Source organism: Stegodyphus dumicola, chromosome 5 (assembly GCF_044657685.1).
Source record: "Stegodyphus dumicola isolate Sdum_Otavi_A_Nest chromosome 5, ASM4465768v1".
NCBI lineage: Eukaryota > Metazoa > Arthropoda > Arachnida > Araneae > Eresidae > Stegodyphus > Stegodyphus dumicola.
The window spans coordinates 166,826,580-166,845,038 of record NC_140772.1 but is presented as its reverse complement, the minus strand read 5'-3'; the positions used below and the strand labels follow the sequence as shown (position 1 = coordinate 166,845,038).

At 28.0% G+C, this 18,459-nt stretch overlaps 1 protein-coding gene across 1 annotated transcript in view; it reads right to left on the bottom strand.

Moving 5' to 3' along the window:
* Positions 1 to 2,274: 2,274 nt before the first annotated feature.
* Positions 2,275 to 18,459, bottom strand: part of LOC118183489 (uncharacterized) — a 33,238-nt gene continuing 17,053 nt past the window's right edge. Inside the window, exon 7 of the mRNA XM_035353052.2 lies at positions 2,275 to 14,937. Coding sequence (XP_035208943.1) covers positions 14,891 to 14,937 — 47 coding nt within the window. The 3' untranslated portion in view covers positions 2,275 to 14,890. The remainder of the gene's footprint in view (positions 14,938 to 18,459) is intronic.

Below are 18,459 nucleotides of genomic sequence, written 5' to 3'. Positions count from 1 at the left end.
ATATTTTGTATATATATATATATATATATAATTTTTTTTATTTTAGATGTCTAGATGCGTCGATGCCAATTTTGATTGTTATATAGGTATCTTACATTAGAACAATATTCTAAAACACATTATTTTCAAGTAAAAATTAAATTTTACAGGTTATTAAAGTTTGTGAAATATATTTTTTATGGCAGTTGCAAATCTGTTACATACAAGTTTCTTTGTGTTAGAAACGAGTATTAATCTCAGTATTTTTCAGCATAAAAATTTGACATAAGCCACTAATATTTTTCTCTACACATAGATACAATAAAATTTAGGAAATATATTACTGCTGCATTTACTAAAACTTTTGGAAAATAAAATGTATTTATAAAATATACATACAAATTCGTCAACATACCATATTTGCCGGCGTATAAGACGCATTTTTTTTAAAAATAGGTCTGAAAAACGGGTGTGTCTTATATGTCCATACTCAGTTTTTTTATTACATTCATTTCTGGAAATTTCCTCTATTATGAGTTACGCGATTTCTTTTTCTTGTTTCCTTGCAGAGTGTGGGAATATTACAGTTACGTAGAGCTCAGTGAATGCGCATGCGCTCTCATCGACAAGCTACAGTTGGGTTCGTTTAAACTGCCGAATTTTTTTGACCGACTTATGTGTGTGAAATTTCTACTGTTCAGTTTTCCTAAATTTGTTGACAAGTTATGGCTCCAAAACAAAGTCAGCATTACTATAACATAGCATACAAGCTGCATGTGATTGCGTAAAGAACATGGAAAAATAGAATTTCTGATGCACAGTCTCGCGCACTGGACATAAAAAAAATACTGGTTTTTTTCTCCCCGGTACAGTGTTGCCATTGCTCGCTTTGAAATCGTTGAGTTTCTTAATCAAAAACGTTTTACATAATGTGAAATAGATAATAAAACAAATTCTAAATTCCAAATTTGGGCTTCCAGATCCTATATTCGGGTGGAGACGTCGTTATTCAAAATTTGATGGCTCTAGTTACCGTTGTTTTATCACAGTGCGAGAAACATACATACATTTATCCAAATTCTTCATTATTCATCTTCTTTAAATATAATACAGGGCTCTAATATTTGGTGGCAACAATTTAAAAAGTGATTCGCCGTTTATAGTGAATACACAAAATGCCCAAAACGAAATTAATAGCCCTTCTAAGCAAATCGTCTCTTTGGGCTAATAAATTACAAAATTCATTAATTTAAATTAGAAAATTAAATCTACTTCATCGTAAAAACACTGCAACAATACAGAACTTCTTTTAGCAGGGTTAACAAGCTGACATCATAGGCGAAATCGGCCGCAAGAAATTGTTTTGATACTTATTTCATATTAATATATTTATATTTTATTCATATACTATATAAGTAGTTTATTGTTAATCAATTTAAACATTTCCGTTGTATGTATATTTACCTTTATTTTTATGTTGCAATAATTTTTTTCAGGGGGGGGGGAGAGTCACTTGCAATAAGATCTGCTTTCACCTACCAATTAAAGAAAAAAGAATTTAAAAAAAATATAAATTAAGATGTTTAAAGCATTGAAATATTCTTGAAAATGTTATTTAAATTTTAAAATAAATAATTCATTTAAAAAATCTTAAATTATAATGATCATTTTCTAATTATGCCCATATGTTTGAGAAAAAAAAAAAAAAAAATTCAATGAAATACAACATCAATAAAGAAATAAGAATTCTACCTTGCTTTACACTCAATTTTGGGGAGAGAAATTATTCCTTTGCTCAGAGTTAATGCATTTTTGGTTTATGGATAGCTCAGCTGTGCAGAACTGATAATCAGTCCCAGATAATTTGATGAGATTTGAGTCATCTTAATTCTGAAATTACCTTTAATTTGATTTGTGTGATTTTACTACAGTAAACGAGTACACCATCCACAAGCTTACTAAAATGGAATGCATCTTACATTCCTGTCCTCTAGCAACACAACTCTTTTTTTTGTCCTTCAACACCAATTATAATCTATTTGTCACCAAATGTCACTTACTCCCTACTCAGTTTTTCAAGAAAAGCCCACTTCTGACACTACTAAAGAATTTAAATAAATTACAAACTGATTAAATTGTCTTAAAATTTCTATTACACACTGTTCAGCATTCTTGATTGACAGTTTTAAAATGTAAATTACATATAGAGCCTAATTATTAAAATTTTTACTCTTTGATAGAAACTGCTTAGAACAACACGATCATGTAAAAATTTATGAAAAAAGCATATCAGGGCAGAGTTTTAAATACTTTATTGAGGTGCCAAATTGCAAGGGGATTTTAGAGAAAAACAATGCAAATGCTATTTACACACAAAAATATATTTATATATCATAGTATTGTTACAAGAGACAGGCAAACTTGCCACTGAGCAAAATGTGTGTAGCAAAACTATAGAATTTTGCAGCCACAATTAGTCTTAGTTTTTACAACGCTATTAACTATGATTTCAACGCTATTAACTATGATTTCAACGAGCTACTGTAACATTTACAATTGTGCAGTATTTCCAAGCACGTAAAATTAAACATTTTACAGGTGAAGAATAATAAATGACACAAACTGTAATTCTCAATGATACCTACTGCATAAGCTCTAAAGGAAAAGCAATTTTTTTATTAAATCAGGAAACAGTTTATAATAGGAAGTACAAGATTACTTGATAAGATTAAAAGTGCATTAGTAATAATTTATTTACCACTCTTGATTCTATACATTTTTCTTATATTTGTATTTATTCTCTACTGTTAAAAAAAAAAAGAAAATACACAGTTCACAAATCAAAATTCATAAATCTACAAAACATCAAGTAAAATTCACAGTACACACTGAAAATATTATAAAATATTCATACCATTTGAAATGCAATTGACACAAAAGATTTTAAAAAGGAACTTAAGATGTATATTTACATATATAAACATGTTTCTTACTTAAAATATATATTAAAGAATTATATTTACAGCATATCCATATGCACATTCCTTCAACTGAAATATTTTCAGTATACATATAATACTGGTAAATCTAAAATCTTTGGCAGTGATGAATTACGGCAAAATTTGCCAACAACATTTATTTACACAGTTGTAGAAAAATTTTCTATTGCAAAGAAGTTGGAATGTAATAATAATTTATTACAGTTGAGCACTATGCAATTAAAAATTGTACTGACAGTAATAATGGAGTATTAACATCTGAAATCTATTGCTTATTTTTGCATGGGTTCAACTTATTATATGGTTAGATAGTTAAAAATTGTAGATTTTGAGATTTCACCCCGAAAAGGTGCCTTTTACAACTCAGAAAATCTTAACTCAGTTAATAAAAAGCTTGACCCAGTTCCCTGTTAAAAGCAACATTAATTAATTCTTACCTATACCACAATGCAGTCTCATAAATTGTCAGTGCTGAAAATTCACTTTGCAAGTGCAGTTTAATATTACTGGCATTTTCCGGAATATGTTAAAGAATGCATAAGCTATCAGAATGAAAGTACCTAATATCAGTTTGCATGCAGATTATGTTAGCAATCTCTTAACAGTTCACTACAGTGAGAATGTGAACATTATTCTGACTATTGTGCCTAAGGACTAATTAAAAAGGATAGTCAAATTACGGAGTGAAATTTGACAATTAAACAACAGAATAATCCTAATGACTAGATTAAAAAAAAAAAAAAAAGCTGCAATGAAAAGTGATCACAGAAACAATATCAAATTGAGACTTAAGATTTTATAAATCAATAGCTAAAAGAAATTAGTGAACAAGACCTGATGCATTAAAAAAACTTGCCAACTAAGCTAATCCTACTGAAAATACCATAATCAAGATTTCATAAAGATTTTGTATATAATTCTCATTAAAAATTTAAAAACAATAAAAATAAGTTTTAACTCAGTTTTAATTCAGTTCTAAGTTTTTATTGATAAACTAGAGGTACTAACTTAAAAGTTGAAAAAAAAAATTAATCTCAGATTTTCACCGATTTAAAATGAAAAGGCTCCATGGATTTAAAAAGATTTTTTCAGTCCTTGAAAAAATACTTCATACCTGTAAAACTAACATGCCATTCTAAATTTCTGAAAAAAAAAAAAAAAAAAAAAGCAAGCACTATCTCATTGTTGATATATACATAAGTGGTCAAGATTATCCAGCATACAACTTCAACTCACTTCCCGGTTACTGAATGCTCACATACAAAGAAAACTGCATATAATTTTCTTTGTGATGTAATGTGAATATAAACCAGATTACTACAGAAATACTTCCCAAAGTTATCCCTTCTAAGAAAATTAGCTTATACGCTACACAAAATTAATGAACTAGCCATCATTTGTGACAATAAATAGGCTAATAATTTTAAATCAAGAAATGTTCTATTCTGCACCCTTTAAATTTCATTACTAATAAATTCATTTAAATTTCATTTCTAGAGTACAGTCAGTATCAAAAATTACTAACTTCAAACTATTGCATAGCTATTTTCTTTTCCCTGGATAAAATCCTTAACTTCTTTAGTAATTCAAATTTCTCTTAGCTAATGAACTGAAATTATTTATCAAAGATGAATATATGCATGAAAAAGCCACCTACAATGCTTTTGGACTGATTTTTAAAAAGCAAATCTCAGTAGACCTATCAAATAATAATAGCTATGATTACTATCATGTCTCAACGCCTTTTTTTCTCCTTTAACATACCATCTCCTTATTGAAAGAAGTTATACAAACCATACGTGCATATAACTACCAGCATTTCCGGTACGATTCAAAGATTGAAAAATGAAAAGCAGTAAGATTTGATTGAAATAACAGGCAATGACCCTATATTTTCAAAGAAATATTGATATTGAAAGTTAAGAGTTTATACTTATAACTCAGACCCAAACTATCAGCTACGGTAAAAGTAAATGCTTGAGAAAAGAAAATTGATCTCAAACAGAGGAACTTAAGTGTTTTTTTCTAAATGTATTTTAATGGCAGGCAAGCGTTTTACAGGGAATGTGTGCCTGAACAGAAAGACAATAATAACTTCCAAGTAAAAAAAAAAAAAAAAAAAAAAAAAAAAAAAACTTCCTTTATGAAATGAATTCATTCCATCAGGATCAAAAAAGCTCAATCAGTTAACAAATTTTTTTGCACCTTTATGCAGTGTAATTAACGTCAAGTTTTCGCTTGTTAATCAACAGATTAATTTTTATGCACCAGATTTACTTTGTTCCATAAAATGAAATATTACATTAAGAAAAAAAAAATAAATGCATTTTAAAAATATAATTAGAGAATGAAAACATATTCCAATAAATGGCTTCTTTGAATTATTGAGAAATTAAATAAGACAGAAAGAGATATACACTTTTAAAAAGAATGTATGTAAAAAAACTAAACAGTGATAAAGTTGTTTTGTTCATGAATTCAAACATAATGCTCTGCTACATTGAGTCATCTTAGAACAGTCTTATTCAAGCATAAATGCATTTAAGGCTATTCAGAATGACTCAACTGACTTCAAATTGCTAAATTTTTATAGTTTACAAATAAAAAATAATTAATTGTATATCGAACAAAAGAAAATTAAATTTTGCCTTTTACTTGACAACAGCTCAACATGATTTTCTTGTCACACAGCAGCATCAAACTATGTTCAAAATCATCTCATTACGCTTTTTTTTTAAATGTACTTTATCACCAGTTCCCCAGTAATAATAAAATGATTTTTAAGCGAATTTATATATTTGACAAAGCATTCGATTATGCACACCCATTTCTTAAACCTTTAATATGCTTTAAAATTTCATCGTTATTGTACAGTTAGTAATAAAAAATAAACTGAAGCAATTTAAGGAATAAATTCAAATAATATCATGACATTGCTTATATAACTATGAAGCAACCACATCACTTCTAAACAGAAAGGCAACACTTAAGTTTGTTTTTATGTTTAATTAGCCACTTTTGTGGCCAGCTACTTAAAGTAATTGTAATAAAAAAGAAAATTTTATATAATGTTTTAATGTAATCTCAAGCGACCAGTTAGTAATCAATAACAAATGAAATGAATCTGTGTTTATTGTTTTTAAATCAGCTTGTTAATTAATAATAATATACATATGCATATATTTTGAACATACATACAAATAGATTCCTCATTATTCAATAGATAGGTATCACTAATTACTCTGTGTTTTTAAACTTAAAACATACAAGACAATTTTTATTTTACTTAATGTATCCCTAATCACTCTATTTTTGCAAACTTCAAAAATAGTCATTTGAAATTAGACAAATATATCACTTATAACCAATTTTACCCCCACTCATGAGCCCTTGAATAATATAGGGAACTTTTTAAAAGTTATTTTTTATCTTTTAAAAGTTACAAAAGAATAAATTAGCTGAGACTTGCATAATTTACTATTTTGTCTTGAAATAATTCTTTCATAAAACACAATTAAAGCACTTCTAATACTTCCAGTAGAACTTTCATTATTTGCTTAAATAAACTGTTTTACATAATTATCAACTTGAAATACCCTTTCCCCAAATACATATGCACAAACAGACCCCCCCCCCAAAAAAAAAACTTTAATTTTTTTTATTTATGTATAAAACTAGCAAGCTATAAAATGAATAAAAAAACTTAAACAAATGACAAACATGTATAAAAGTAACATAATTTTTATTGCTTTCAAATTATATTCATGTTAAAATTTTCATTTTGCATTTACAGTATTTAAGCACAAAGGTCAAAAGTCTCATTCTATTTCCATTGGTATTTCAACAATTATTTAATTCTTTTTTTAAAATATTATTTTACATAAAAAGTAAGGTAGAAATTGTGTGTAAGTAAAAATATATGTATAAATGAAAATATAAAATACTTCTTCCAAATGTATACTGCCATAAAGGATTCAGTATTAAATAGCAAGAGTGAAAATGTGACTTTCATCATATAAATTTATATATTTAGGGATGAGGCATAAGAAAAAAATGTCGTTGCAATGATCTGAGACTGCACTTTACAAAAATCTTCAAATATTTTTTACCAGCATCTTGGAGATTATACCCTACAAAAATAACTTTACTCTAATTTTAAAAGCTTTATATTTGTTTTTAAAAAACTAGCAGTGAAATCTGCATATATTTAATTTATTTACCTTTCTCAACAATGAAACATACAGTGCACATAAGTATACCATAAAGGAATATACAGTATACAAATTTATACTAAATATCATGTAAAAATACATGTGTCCCCTTCCCCCCAAAAAAAGAAAGGATATGTTGAACAAGTAATTCATTTAACACGTTCTTTAATTTGAACACTTGAGAAGTAAAAAGTGAGCAATATATGTTTTAAAAAACTTTTCCAGCTCATTATATCATTTTTCAGGAACTTTGATAACTTCAACAATATAAATACTATGAGTAATTTAAAATTGTGACCTTTCCTAAATGACGATGCTCAAGTTTGTGAGATTTTAATGCTTTAATGCCCACTGGCAGCAATATAAGACAATATTTTTTATGCAGCCCAATGTACTCTTAAATGTTTTTACATATGTAGTCCAATGTACATATATTGCTTAATACTGAAAAGATATATTAAGAAATTCTGGCAATTTTGGGTTAACTGGGTGCAAATCCTAATTGTATACCAAAGTATCAAATGTAGTAAGTTGTTATTTCACTTAGAAGTAACTATGCAATAATGATATTGTGAATAACCAAGAAGACTAAACAATGTTCCAGTAATTTTTCCTTCCAAAATTTTCTTTTTTTGTTTTTATGTAAGTACTTTAAAAAAAGTTATAGATTATAGTATTCGGCAGCTGCCAACTGACAGAGTCACGATTAAAGTCTTCCATCATAAAGATATTACAACCACTGAAACATTTTATTCAGAAAAGCTGGAAAATTAAATTGTAGTTTATTTACTATTGAAACATCCAAATGACCTTGCAAGAAAAGATCATGTAAAAAAAGTTCCCAGTGCACATGCTCGTTGCTTTTCTAATCATTATTCAGTTTATTTACTCCTTGTATCAAGAGATCACGCTGAGAAGTTTGTCAAAGGCAACTTAGAAAGAATCACTGTACAACAACAGATTGTTAAGATTCCAATATTAGCATATATCTTCATTTGTGAATTCTTGTAATTTTTTTAATTATATTATATCGATTATCTGTAATTTTGCCTGCCAACATTTACATTTGACACTCTGTTATCCAAAAGTGGTGCCCTGTTATCCGAAAAGTACTGTCCAAACTTAAACGTGCTATCATTAAGTTTTAAAGCAGAACATATTTAATTAAATTTACTTGAAAGTAATACATTTAAACTACTCTGATTTGCCATAAACATCTTCAATACATACATATAAGGCAATTTACTAGCTATCTTCACTGCCCATCATAAAACACCTTAAAATGAAGATAGTGTTATATGTGAAGCAATTTTATATAATAGCAATAACCTAACTATGGAACAAAAAGGAGTACAGACTATGTAGCTTGAGTATAGACTATTTTTGTGCAAACAAAATCCAGGGGGGGGACTACATACTTTTCCCTTTTGTAATAAAAGCAAAACAGTTTTATTCATGTGATACTCTAATTTTAAAATATATATATATTTTTTACATTTATTATTGGATGTATTACATTACATATCCATTTATTTATTATATTACAAAATGCAAAAATATCCAGAAGTAACAAAAATTTCCAAAAATTTTTAACCTATTCAAATATATTACTTATTTAAAAATAACCCCTCTAGAAAAGAAACTTCATTTGAGTTCTTAATTATTTTAGTATAGCATGAAACACTTAATATGCTAAATTAACCACAATTTCAAACCAAATTTTAGATTTTTTCCATTATTCCTTCATATGCATATATTTATAATTGCAGCATAGTGAAACAATACAAAAAAGCCAATAGTTACAAGTGTCAGTAACTTTTTATTGATTACTCAAAATAAAAATTATCATTGTACAAAATCAGTTTTATCTTTTTAGCACTCAGATATATTCCTTATTACTGTTACCTGACTCAATCACTAAATTTAATGCATAACCATTTCAAAAGTAACTGTTTTTTTTTGTCATATTTTTATCAAAACACATTTACATAAGAAAAAAAAAATTCAATGAATACAATTTGGCATTCCCCTCAAAAAATCTAATAATTATAAATTCTTACAAAGGGGAATAATCATATAGATATAAAAAAAGAAAAAATATTATTAGAAATACAATAATACAGTACTAGACAAAAATTTTTTACATATATTAGAATCCTTTTTGCCAACACATTATCACAACATCCCTTTTTCCCCTTTTAAATGAAACCTTTTTTTTTTTTTTTTATTTTTTATTTTTATTTTTTTTAGTGGTTACATGATTTATTTACAGTTATTGTTATATGAAATATAAACAGCACAAATCTATTACAGTAAAAATTTATTCCGTTTCAGATCTATTCTAGTTTGAATCTATTCAAATTTTAAAATAAACATTTAAAATAAAATACAAATATTCTAATATATACATATTACATAATTTTAATAAAAAATAAAAATGGATCTACTTGTTTCATTCACACAGTCTGCTTCAGAATAAGAAGGTTAAAATTGAAACAATTTGCTATTTTCTAAATACAGAATATTTCCCAATATCAGACATTTAAGCAAATAAACTTTTAAATCAATAAATTCATTTACTTTAAATTATAATTTAAGCAGAGCTGCATTCACAATACAGATATTATACTTGAGTTAGGAATCTATCAGGTATATTTATATTCATGCTAATTTCTTCTCAGAAAAATTACACATCAATATTCTTTCTGACTTTGTAAATTTGTGACAGTAATTTATACTTCACTAAAAACTTAAGTCTGAGAATGTCAGAGAGATTTCTCTGTGGTATGAAAGAAGAACAGCTCATAAATATTAGTCTTAACAATAATTTTGAACACTACAATGGAAAATTACATTAGTAAGTATAATGTAATAGAAATTCAATTTTATTCAATAATAAAATTAATTTCATTCTGCTCCTTCCATTACGTAATTGCAACACAACATTAATAAATTATTGCTAATCCATTCTTTTAATGTGGCTTGATCTGTTTTTCCAAAGGGAAATTTTTGGCACTAAGTGTTACATTTAAAACAGTAATACAAATTTGTAAAGTAAAATACCGTATTTGACAGCATATAAGACGCACCCTTATTTAGACGGCCACACACAAGGAAAGTTTCAATAGCGTGGTTTCTTTTAGTCTTCACGTTTCATAAAAGCTAAATAAACAATTATTGAATGCATAATTCATGAATATTGAATACCTTCGCGTATAAGACTGTGTCCTTCACGTATAAGACGCAGGTAACTTTTTTGAGACCAAATTTAGGAAAAAAAGTGCGTCTTATATGCCATCAAATACGGTAGTTAAATTGATATTTCATAGAAGCTTTCCATTTATGAAATTGAAGATGCAAATTAGAATAAAATATCAGAACAGTTCCGAAAATAAAAGCTAAAATAATTGAGTGAATTAAGGTAAATTACAAGCTGCTTTGTGACCACAGAAACTATAGTTAAAACCAATCTGAACTCACTATTACAATGGTTCTCCTTCAGAAAGGTAGATAACTGGTATAACATATAAATAATTTTTCAAAATTCCTAATAAAAATTTAAAAAAACATCCTTCAAAAAAATTCTCATTGACACTAAATGTATCATATTTTATATCCACTCGTGCATTACTGGCATTACACAGCATTTACTATCTTGTGCTGCTTCACAGTTTGCTTTATAATTGATTTAATAATTTAAAAATCATTATCAATAGATAAATCAAAACAAAACATTTTAAGAGGAAACTAATACAAACCTCCTATGTAGAAACAGGAAATTCACTTCACAGCATTAAGAAAGGGAAAAATTAAGAACTTTATAATTTTCATGAAAAATGTTATTTATTATATATTTGGCTTAATTTAAATAAATAGGCCAGTTAAATGAAGTTTCAGATAACTGGAATCCATATAATTCGTTTTACTTCTTATTGCTACATAAAATGTAGGGTTAAGCGAGATAAAAAATTATTTATCAAAATTGCATTAAAATATTTTACTTTAGTTGTTTTTCAAAACTTCTTCCTCTAGGAAACACTTCTTAATAAGCCTACAAATTTTCTAATATTAATAATAATAATATGTGCCAATAATATAGTTGATATGTAAATTAAAATTTCACACTGCATTTCCATTTATAAAATTTTCAGTCCAGGATATTCAAAATAATGCTTTCAGAGTGCAGCCTTTCATTTAAGAAAACCTTGTTATGTTGCAACATTTCAAATTAAAGTTTAATATTAATATCTATACCTGTCAAAAATTATTTAAGTGGACTGTAAAAACACAGTTCCTTTTTAACAAATTTTCCCAAACTCTATACCAGGGATTCTTAACCAAAGGAGAATTCACCTCAGGAAGGAATTTCATAGTTTAAGGGGGGGACTGCAGCCAGCCTGACTTCACCTACTTCCTGTTGTGTTTTTAAAAATTATCTAAATCTAAATTAAATGCATATGCATTTTTCAAGTTTCAGAAAGAGGGAAAATGTTCTAAGCAATCATGAAAAGGGTACATGGAGCAAAAAAGGTTCAGAACACTCTCTCTATACAAAACTCTATACATTAATGTAATATTTTTAATTTTCTGATCAATACGAGAATTGAATAAATAGAATTTTATCTCCTCCCCACTTCTTACAGTTAGTAGTAAGCATTTCTATTCAATTGTAAATGCTATAATTATGCTTTTTATTACAAATTTGAAAAACTTGAATGATTTATTCCAGAAGTCTTTGACAATTGTTTTGAATTACTTTCTACTTTCTCTAATAATTTCACTAACCTTTATGTGATTGAAATGTATTGTATTACAAGCAGCAAATGGTGATTCCACCTATTTCAGAACCTAAAAATTGCTCTATGTTTCTGAAATATGGTAGTTTCACAAAAAGAGACAAAGGTGCAGTTAAACAGAAAGTTTTAATATCTTTTTAATTCTGAAATTTAAGTTTCTAAAGAAGCAATGAAATAATATACCTACAATATTCAATCCCATAAAGTGACATTACTGTTCTAATCATGCAACAAAATATTAGTCTCTGTTCTGATAAAGTGAATGCAACATCAATTTATAACAAATGTTTGATACAAATGCTTTTATCACATTTTTTAAAACTGCCTTTAAATGTAACATGCTCTTATATTGATGAATATTTTATGTTGTCAAGTGAAATGCATGCTAATGATATTTTACTAATACTGCATCTAAACCTTCCCCTCTCAAATAATAACAAATGGAAATATCAGATATATACATGGAGTTTAACTTTACAAAAATAGCATTAGGTTTAAAGATAAATATACAATATTTACAAATTTTTACACAATGGAAGAGAAGTGGATGATAAGATTTATAATTGCTATAACTATAACAGTGACAATTTTACATACAAAATCTTTACACAGATATTTGCCAACACTGTATTAAGTACATAATTATTCTCACAGTAAATAATTATAAATTTATGCATTTTACACACTTTAATGCATAACATATATTTTTGAATTTTACTGCACCTTTCAAATGTCAATAAGAGACATTTATTTAAAAATGGAAACTTAATTCTGGCCCATATTTTGAAAATTTTAGAAAATGACAATAATAATCCTGGACAGTTCAATAATTTTTAAATCTTCTACATAATTAAGAATTAAATATATTCAGGGATATATAATTAATTTTCTCTAAAAACAGATTTCTGTTCATACAAACAAAAAATATTCTGAAATTAATAAAAATCTAGACGAAAAAATAAAAAATAAAATTTAAAAGGATGAAGTGATGTTATTTATATACAGTCAAAAGTTGTTAATCCGGACTCGTCGGGACTTCGGCGATTCCGGATTATCAATTTTTCCGGATTATAGATCATCAGTTTAAATCTCGTAAGATGGCATGCAGAAATTCTAAAATTAAAAATATGAAACCGTAATTTATGAAATAAAGAACAATTATGATCTAAAGGGTATCAAAATTTGCAAAAAGAAAAAGCTTAATATTTATTTGTTTACTTTACTAAACATTTCTTTCAATGTAAGTTGTTTAAGTTTTGCTTCGTTTCATGTGATAATACTTTCTCTTTAATTCTATTAAACAGACATAATTTCTTGTTCAGTTACAAAGTTCCGCTGTTCAAGTCCTATAATTGCTGTGTCAAGAACACCGACTAATTTGTCAATCAAAATTTTTTTGTTTTCAATAACCTCTGTCACTTTTCTTCGCTATCAGAAGCGAATTATAATGACGAGGAACTTGTTTTAAATCATATCAAAGACGGAGCATATCGAGATGAAATACTACATTTGGTAAGGAATTATAAGCCAAATAAAATAAAAACATCTGTGCTGAAGATAAGGATAGTGCTGACAAATCAACTTCCAATTCATTACACGCCCACCCCCGAGCAGCATGAAATTGATAAACAGATTTCGGATTTCAAAACATACTTTCGCTTTAGATCCTTTACATATTAACAAATATATATCGGAAATTCTATTTGATATAATCGAAAGTTTAAGCTTACTTTTATAAAATTGCTCTTACAGTCTGCAAAAAAATAATAAGCCGGATACAATTCGAAAATTAAGGAACAACGCAATCATCAACATTAACTGAAATAGATAATTAGATAATTTTAGCTTATACGTCCATTATATATAAAATGCGCATGCGAAAACATATTCTGCTCTTGCGCACACTCATATGCGCAGTAAAAAAGGTCTTAAGCGCACGCGTGAATGCCTCTGCACATGTGTCAACGCGGCGCATGCGCAGAAAGTTTTTAGTTTTGATGTCCGGATTATAGATCATTCCGAATTATGGGTGTCCGAATTAACGACTTTTGACTGTACTTCAGAATCTAAATGGTTTTTCACAACTAATAAGGCACATACTTTTTAGAATTTTTTCCTAGTTATGGGCAAAATTCTTAATTTCATGACTTTTTAAGAAGATATGCATTATCTGTTCTCCAGAAAAAAAGAATTAATAATATGCAAAATTCTTTAGTAATAATTTAGAAGCATGATTTTAATTTTATTTTACAATGGCTTATTACTTTAGAGCTATATAATTATGTAATTACTTTAAAGCTTAGAAATACTAAAATCAGCATTAGAATAATTCTCTTTGGGTGAAACTAGTTTTTGGCCAGTAGCTACCAGATCTGATTGCAAAATCCAAAAAGATTTTAAATATATTTTAATATATCTCTGCAAATTTATATATATGTAATATAAAATCATTAATACTCATGTTCGAAAGACTTAACTTTTACTAATCAACAGTTACCACACACACACCAGAGTATTTCTTTGGCACTATAAAACAATATTGCTTAGGTTTCACATGATACATTGTAGCCAATATGGGTCAAAACAAGCATTTCCTGAACATTTTGAAATATGCACAGGAAATAGGAATACATGAGCATAAATCTTCTAAGTTTAATTATGGCCAGTAAGTACAAAATGCAAATTACTCGTACTAAAAACCACGAAAAATTTTGCACTTAAATGACTTCGCTATATACATTTCTTAACAAAGTACATACCTTGAGTATACACATGCTCAAGATCTCAAAAAGCAGCAAACATCCAAGAAATACTTAACAAAACATATCGACAAGAAACAACAATACCTGGGAAATACAGGATAATTTGCTTTGGAAAAAATTTATATTATAAAAGTAACTCTTTTTTATTCCTCCAATGCTCCATTAATTGTGACAATTACTTTACGAGAACCTGCAAAAGAAAGCGGTAAAAATAAATAAATAAATATATATATTTTTTAATAATTACACAATTTACAAAGTCCAACATATTTAACAAATAGAAAATTAACATAAATCTTTTAGTCATTAAGCCATTTCTACAATAAAAAAAAAGGAGTAAGTTTATGGAATTAAATTAATCACAACAGATTTACTAACACCTTCTGATTGAAAGAAGTTGATTATATTATTAAATCCAGATAAAATATTGCAAAAGAAAAAAAAAAGTTTTAAAAAATTAAACTTTTCTAAATCTCATTTCACAGTAGCTTTAATGTGTCAGAGATAAATGCCTACTTCTTCGCAATTTAAACTTTTAACACAAAAAAGCAGTCTTAAGACTTATTATTAATCAATACTAATTTCAAAACCATTTTTAAGATAAGTCAAAAGATTCAAAATGGTTTTTGTTGTTGTTGTTACTAATCTCCATGTCTAGGAATATACTAGAGGAGGTCCACGGTCCACGAGTCCATTCACTTTCAGAAAATCGAAAACAAGCTTAGGAGACTTGCAAAGGTCCTCAAGAGACAACTCCAAGTACTCAAGGATATGCATCTTGAGACCTCTCTCAAAAGTAAGTGCTTTCAGGTGTCCACTGAAGATTTAAGAAGTAAAGTGTTGTCTGAACATATCTATCACAATCAATAGCAAGAGTTCTACTTATATCATTAATTATTTCAATATGCCATTCAATTGATAAAATTTAATGTGCACCTTCCGTTATTTTCCAAGCATTCCAAGTTTACAACATAAAACTATTGCACGCAGATCCAAACTTCTAATTAACATAGTAGGATACTTTCATAACAAAATTACATCAAGTTACTATATTAAGTCATTACTGGAAAAAGCTGCATTGGGGAAAAATTTAAAGTGAAATATTTTGTAGCTATATTTTCTTCTTCTTTATTTTTTTTTAAAATATAAACATCTCATTATAAATTCTGAAGTTTCTATATGTAAACTCTAAATATAAAACAAAAAGCATTACCATTTTTATTATCTTTATGCAAGCTTCTTTTTTTAAAAAATAACTTAATAGTAACATTTTTCTTAACTAATGTTCAGCTTTGTTTTTTATACAATTCAATGTGATGCACTCATGCACCTTCAGCTGAAAAGAGGAAAGCGAAAAACAAGAGAGTATGTGAAACATATCATGTCCTCTTATATAACACACCTTCACTTGTTTGTTCAATTCACCATCAAATGGTATTTTAAGTTTAATGAATGAATGACAAATAAACATAACAATGTTTCAATATATACAGTAAAAAAATGTTATTTTTTTAAAATGCACAGATTTAATTCCATAATATTTACTTACATGTTCATGTATTTTACATTACGTTATTAAACTTTACGAAAAAATTATACACTACTTTTTAAAAAATTTTAGTCTAAATCTGAAATTTGTCAAAACTTTTAACCCTAGGAGATGTTTTTGCTGTGATACAAGATATGGATGCTGGCAAAGTTGTTGTTCTGCCTTAAGTAAAAAAAAATAAATAAATAATGTAGAAGAAGGTAATGAAGATCCTACGATTTGCCATAAGATCAATTTGAAATCCACTTAATTAAAGGTGGAGAAATTCATCAAAATAATAAAAATCCATTAACAAGAAACATATAGAAACTTTTATTGATACTTAAATTCAAATAGTGTGCAACTTAATCAGTGCGTTAGCAAAATGAGTTCATAGGAATGCTTTTGTCTTATTTTTCAATTCCTTAAATATACAGTCAAAAGTCTTTAATCCGGACTCGTCAGGACTTCAGCGATTCCGGATTATAGATCATCAGTTTAAATCTGGTAAGATGGCATGCAGAAGTTATAAAATTAAAAATATAAAACGGTAATTTATGAAATAAAGAGCAATTATGATCTAAAGGATATCAAAATTTACAAAAAAAAAGCTTAATATTTATTTGTTTACTTTATTAAACATTTCTTTCAACCTGCGCATGCGTAAAGCATACATCACGCATAGTCGAAATTAGAAAATTGCAACCAGAAAACTATTTGATGTGTATTCGTGATATTATAAGCCAAATAAAATAAAAACATCTGCCCTGAAGATGAGGAAGTGCTGACAGATCAACTTCCAGTTCATTGCGCAGCCCGACGTCCCCCCCCCCGCAGAGCAGCGTGAAACCGATAAACAGATTTCAGAATGGTTAGAGAAACAAAGGATATGCCTTTATACATTTTTTGCAGCAATTCACTTTTTGTTTGATCGATATCGAAACAAGTTTTCGTTTTGTAGATCTTTTGGCAGCTCCAGAATCGGAAATTCTTTTTGACATAATCGGAAGTTCAAACTTATTTTTATAAAATTGCTCTAACAGTCTGCAAAAAATAATAAGCCGGATCCAATTAGAAGATTAAGGAACAGCGCAATCTGCAACACTAACTGAAATACAGTCAAAAGTCATTAATCCGGACACCCAATATCCGGAATGATCTATAATCCGGACCTCAAAGCTACAAACTTTCTGCGCATGCGTCAATGCATAATGCGTTCGTGCATGTACATAATACGTTTACGCATGAGCGTTTAATGTATAATGGACGATATAAGCTAAGCTAAAATTACCTAATTATCTATTTCAGTTAATGTTGCAGATTGCGTTGTTCCTTAATCTTCGAATTGGATCCGGCTTATTATTTTTTGCAGACTGTTAGAGCAATTTTATAAAAGTAAGCTTAAACTTTCGATTATGTCAAATAGAATTTCCAATATATATTTACTAATATGCAAAGGATCTACAAAGCGAAAGTATGTTTCGATGTCCATCAAACAAAAAGTGGAATTGCTGCAAAAAATGGATAAAGGCATATCCTTTGTTTCTCTAACCATTCTGAAATCTGTTTATCAATTTCACGCTGCTCTGCGGGAGGGGGGGGGACGTCGCGGCGCGCAATGAACTGGAAGTTGATCTGTCAGTACTATCCTTATCTTCAAGGCAGATGTTTTTATTTTATTCGGCTTATAATTCCTTACTAAATGTAGTATTTCATCTCGATGTATTCCGTTTTTGATATGATTTAAATCAAATTCCTCATCATTATAAATATCACGAGTACACATCAAATAGTTTTCTGGTTGCAATTTTCTAATTTCGTCTATGCGTAATGTATGCTTTACGCATGTGCACGTTGAAAGAAATGTTTAATAAAGTAAACAAATAAATATTAAGCCTTTTTTTTGTAAATTTTGATACCCTTTAGATCATAATTGCTCTTCATTTCATAAATTATGGTTTCATATTTTTAATTTTATAATTTCTGCATGCCATCTTACCAGATTTAAACTGATGATCTATAATCCGGAAAATTCGAAAATTCGGAATCGCCGAAGTCCCGACGAGTCCTGATTAAAGACTTTTGACTGTAATTAGATAATTTTAGCTTAGCTTATACTGTCTGTAACTGTATTATGGGCAAGCATAAACGCATATGCACATGCATAAAGGTATTATGCTCATG